This window comes from Leucoraja erinacea, chromosome 11 (genome assembly GCF_028641065.1).
Source record: "Leucoraja erinacea ecotype New England chromosome 11, Leri_hhj_1, whole genome shotgun sequence".
Lineage (NCBI taxonomy): Eukaryota > Metazoa > Chordata > Chondrichthyes > Rajiformes > Rajidae > Leucoraja > Leucoraja erinaceus.
In genome coordinates this window covers 49884061-49889092 of record NC_073387.1, presented here as the reverse complement: position 1 = coordinate 49889092, position 5032 = coordinate 49884061, and the positions used below count along the sequence as shown (strand labels likewise).

The window sequence follows — 5032 nt, the reverse complement described above, 5'->3', positions numbered from 1 at the left end:
TGGTTTGGAATTTTTTTAAATAATAGAAGAAGTGGAAACTACTTTCGACCATTAGGGAGACTGACAAAAACCTCCGGGAACCTCCGGGAACCGCACGGAAACCTCGGGTGGGGCGCAAAGTCTCCAGAGGTTTCCGTTCAGGTTTCCTAAGTGGGACAGGGGCATTAAGTTGCGGTCTAATCCCTTCTGCAGGAAGGATCTGCTGATGCTGGTTTAAGCCAAAGTTAGACACAAAAAGCTGGAGTAACTCAGCGGGGCTGGCAGCATCTCTGGAGAGAAGGAATGGGTGACATTTCAGGTCGAGACCCTTCTTCAGACTGATGTCAGGGGAGATGGAGATACATCGATATGGAAGTGTAAGGTGAGTGAGTGCCCCTTGTCAATCCCTTGTGTTCGCCAGTGTTGCTGTGGGATATGGAGGAATGGATTTCAGCAAGGACACTATTTTCCACCCTACATCAAAGTCTATTTCTACGGGCACGTGGGCATCTGAAATGCTGCACACAACCAGGGATCTAGTTTTCAAAGTGAGCCAATGTCTTCAGGGCAAAGAAAACAAGTCAAAAATGGTAAAGATCAAATAAGAACTGCAGGAAGAAACACAATTCCACCTGAATGATTCTGAAACCACAAACAGGGTGGGGCTTTGTGTGAATTCTTCTCAAAAAGACGTCATCAAATAGTGTTTGCCAAACGGCAGACAGTTCATAACCGCAATCATTGCTGCTCCCTCATGTCTCCCAGCACAGCCCTGTAAAAACGGAGCTGTGTAATGCATCAGAGTGGTCGACTTACTGAAGATATCCACAAACGGCAGATACTACTCAGGTAAGAAGAGCAGCATTCAGTTTCAATATTTTCTTTGAAGATAGACACAAAATGCTGGAGCAACTCAGCGGGACGGGCAGCATCTCCAGAGAGAAGGAATGGGTGACGTTTCAGGTCGAGACCCTTCTTCAGACTGAGTCAGTCTGACCTTCAGAGTCTCGACCTGAAACATTTTCTAAATATTTTCTGCAATAGTTGCTTCTGTGGTGTGGCAGTTATCACGTTTGCCTCGTGCACTAAAGATCCCCGATTGGATTCTGGACAGGAACATCACTCTGTGTACAAAATCATGAGAGGAATAGATCGGGTAGACGCACAGAGTCTCTTGCCCAGAGGAACCGGCGTGGGAAAGTCGGGCTGGAGGGCCAGCTGCCACGCCGCACAGCATTATGATTCCACGACTCTACTTATTATTTTTAAACTCTACAGGTTCATTTTTAAATGTGAATGACAATGGACCATTGTGGGCTCTTTGGCCATTGGTGCCGGCTCCGATCTGCTCTGTATCTTTTCATACCTCTAGTTTCCCTCTCCCCTGACTCTCAGCCTAAAGAAGGGTCTCGACCTGAAACGTCACCTATTCTTTTGCTCCAGAGATGCTGCCTGACCCGTTGAGTTACTCAGGCATTTTACGTCTATCTATAAGAATTAGTTCTATCTTGCCTCGTGCTATAAAACAGAATTCCTATTTTAGGCTTTCTTTCCCTTATAACTCTGGCTGAATCATTTCTATGTAAGTATAGGGTGAGCCCCAATGGTAAAGCCTGCAGGGTCAAATAGCCTGATTTCCCTCTCTGTACAGCTCGGCAGTGATTTGCAAACTGAGTTCTCCTGACTTGAGGTGTGATCTTCAGCTTTCAAGTCATTGCCTAGTTTTTAGTTTTAGTTTCAGAGATATAGCACGGAATCTGACCCTTCGGCCCACGGAGTCCATGCCGACCATCAAGCCCCTGTTAACACCAGTTCTTTGTTTTCCCACTTTCTCATCCGCACGTTAGGTGTAGGAAGTAACTCCAGCGGTAACCGATGGCGCAGCGGTAGAGTTGCTGCCTTGGAGTGCTCGCAGCGCCAGAGACCCGGGTTCGATCCTGACTCCGGAGTTTGTATGTTCTCCCCGTGACTGAGTGCAATTTGTTTTTTTTCCCCAAGATCATTGGTTTCCTCCCACACTCCAAAGACGTACAGGTATGTAGGTTAATTGGTTTGGTGTATGTGTAAATTGTCCCTAGTGTGTGTAGGATAGTGTTCGTGTGTGGGGATCGCTGGTCGGCACAGACTCGGTGGGCCGAAGGGCCTGTTTCCGCACTGTATCTCTAAACTAAACTCAGCAGGACAGGCAGCAGCGTCACAAAATGCTGCCTGTCGTGCTGAGGTACCTACACATTTAGCCATAGACATAGACATAGACATAGAAATTAGGTGCAGGAGTAGGCCATTCGGCCCTTCAAGCCTCCACCGCCATTCAATATGATCATGGCTGATCATCCAACTCGTTTGGGGCGATTTTCTTTTACAGAGTCCAGTAAACCTACAAACCCACACATCTTTGGGATGTGGGAAGAAACCGGTGCACCCGGAAGCAACCCACGCAGTCTCAGGGAGAACGTGTAAACTCCACACAGACAGCATCCGAGGCCAGGGTCAATCATGGGTCTCCGGTGCTGTGAGGCAGCAGCATTGCCAGCTGCACCACTGTGCATGCGTTGGGTATATATGTTTCTGCAAAAAATAAACTGAAACACAACAAAAAAAAGACACAAAGTGCTGGAGTAACTCGGCAGGTCAGGCAACATCTCTGGAGAACATGAATGGGTGACATTTCCGGTTTGAGCCCTTCTTAACATTGTTTTTCTCTTCGCAAATGAATCCTGACCTGCTGAATATTTCCAGCATTTTCATTTTTTGTTTCAGTGTTTCCCACACTTCCATTACAGGGCGGCACGGTGGCGCAGCGGTAGAGTTGCTGTCTAACAGCGCCAGAGACCCGGGTTCGATCCCGACTGCGGGAGATGCCTGTACTGAGTTCGAACGTTCTCCCCGTGACCTGCGTGGGTTTTTCCCGGGACCTCTGCTTTCCTCCCACACTCCAAAGACGTACTGGTTTGTAGGCTGATTGGCTTGGTAAAATTGTAAATTGTCCTAATCTGAGGAAAGCCATTCTTGCCATAGAGGGAGTACAGAGAAGGTTCACCAGACTGATTCCTGGGATGTCAGGATTTTCATATGAAGAAAGACTGGATAGACTCGGCTTGTACTTGGCTAGAATTTAGAAGATTGAGGGGGGATCTTATAGAAACTTACAAAATTCTTAAGGGGGTTGGACAGGCTAGATGCAGGAAGATTGTTCCCGATGTTGGGGAAGTCCAGAACAAGGGGTCACAGTTTAAGGATAAGGGGGAAATCTTTTAGGACCGAGATGAGAAAAATATTTTTCACACAGAGAGTGGTGAATCTCTGGAATTCTCTGCCACAGAAAGTAATTGAGGCCAGTCAATTGGCTATATTTAAGAGGGAGTTAGATGTGGCCCTTGTGGCTAAAGGGATCAGGGGGTATGGAGAGAAGACAGGTACAGGATACCGAGTTGGATGATCAGCCATGATCATATTGAATGGCGGTGCAGGCTTGAAGGGCCGAATGGCCTACTCCTGCACCTATTTTCTATGTTTCTATGTCCCTAATATGTGTAGGATAGTGTTAGTGTGCGGGAATTACTGGTTGGCGAGCGGACTCTGTGGGCCAAAGGGCCCGTTCCCCCTCTGTATCACAAAGCTAAAATAAACTTAACGGATCTATGTCTCGGTTCAATGCAGACTCAAATATAGATTTAATGCAGAATTTGGGGATTTGACTATTTTTTTGCTCAAATAAATATTCTTATCTCTGCAGACACACTATGGACAGAAAATGCCTGACCATGAAAGATTGTGCTAACATCTCATCCTGCAATCCCGTGAAAGTGGTATCAGAAATGAGCCTGAAATTGGAGGACCAGAAACCTTTTTACATTGTTGATTCTTCCTTAGATGAAGAGGGCTGTGAAACACCGCCTTGCAACTTACAAGGCAAATCACTTTCAGACGAGGTTACGCCTTGCGCTCCTGATCCCAAGGACAGTGCAAAAGATCTAAAGAAAGACTGGGTTCCCTCCCACCAGACCCTGGAAGTGCAAGTGGGGGATACTGGTAGGATCCATGCTGGGGATGACTCTTTTTCGGAGCGCATTGAGGATGCATCTATCCGCCGCCAGGCTCATGATGGGTGGTCCATTAAGGTCCACGAGACAAACGGTGAGGCAGGGAATGGGTCTTGCCCCGTCACTGAAGTTGTCACGGGGAGAGGGCTTGAAAAGGTGATCAGCACCCAGTGTAAAAGTTCAGCGCAGAGCCAGGAGAGAGAAGATGGGGCTGGCACTGAGAACACCAACTGCTCTAGTAGTTGTCGAATCTGCTGCTGGGATTTCGGCTATGCCCTCCTCTCCTTGGCGCTGGTGGTCTTTTCACCTTTGGTGATGATTGGGTATTGTTTGTATGAAGGGTGCCGTTGGCTGTATAAATGTAAGGAGTGTTGTCCCACATAAGCTGCAATATACTTCACCATTCACTCCTCGGAGAATCCCAAAGGTCGGCAAGTCTTGTTGACCAGGTCCGCGTGAGATTAGAGTTCAGGGCTTAGATATACAGTGTGGAAACGTGCCCTTTGGCTCGACAAGTCCACGCACAAAGGCAGTCGTGGGATTCGAATCCACCGCCTCTGCAGAGACAAGACCCTTTATTTATAGGTAGACAAAAATGCTGGAGAAACTCAGCGGGGGAGGCAGCATTATATGGAGTGAAGGAAATAGGCAACGTTCGGGGCCGAACCTTCTTCAGACTGATGGGAGGGTGGGGGGGGGGGGGTGGGTTTGAGGGAGGGGGGGGGGGGGGGGGGGGGGGGGGGGGGGGGTGGAAGAAGTAAGGAAGAGGTGCAGCCAGAGGGCTGAGGGAGAGCTGAGAGGGGGAGGAGAAAGTAAGGACTGCCTGAAATTAGAGAAGTAAATGGTCATACCACTGGGGTGCAAACTGCCCAAGCAAAATATGAGGAGCTGCTCCTCCAATTTACGGTGGTCCTCACTCTGGCCATGGAGGAGGCCCAGGACAGAAAGGTCGGATTCGGAATGGGAGGGGGAGTTGAAGTGCTGAGCCACTGGGAGATCAGGTTGGTTAA

General features: G+C 48.4%; 1 protein-coding gene across 1 annotated transcript; it reads left to right on the top strand.

Moving 5' to 3' along the window:
* The first annotated feature begins 545 nt into the window (after nt 1-545).
* LOC129701360 (uncharacterized) lies at nt 546-4643 on the top strand. The gene is made up of 2 exons (XM_055642494.1): nt 546-828; nt 3716-4643. Exons 1-2 carry the CDS (start codon nt 773-775, stop codon nt 4404-4406), a joined length of 747 nt encoding a protein of 248 aa, XP_055498469.1. The 5' UTR covers nt 546-772; the 3' UTR covers nt 4407-4643.
* Nucleotides 4644-5032: the final 389 nt, after the last annotated feature.

Coding starts and splice junctions, on each gene's coding strand:
- LOC129701360 (XM_055642494.1), top strand. CDS start 773: ATGCATCAGAGTGGTCGACTTACTGAAGATATCCACAAACGGCAGATA. Junction 829..3,715: donor AAACGGCAGATACTACTCAG/GTAAGAAGAGCA, acceptor TTATCTCTGCAG/ACACACTATGGACAGAAAAT.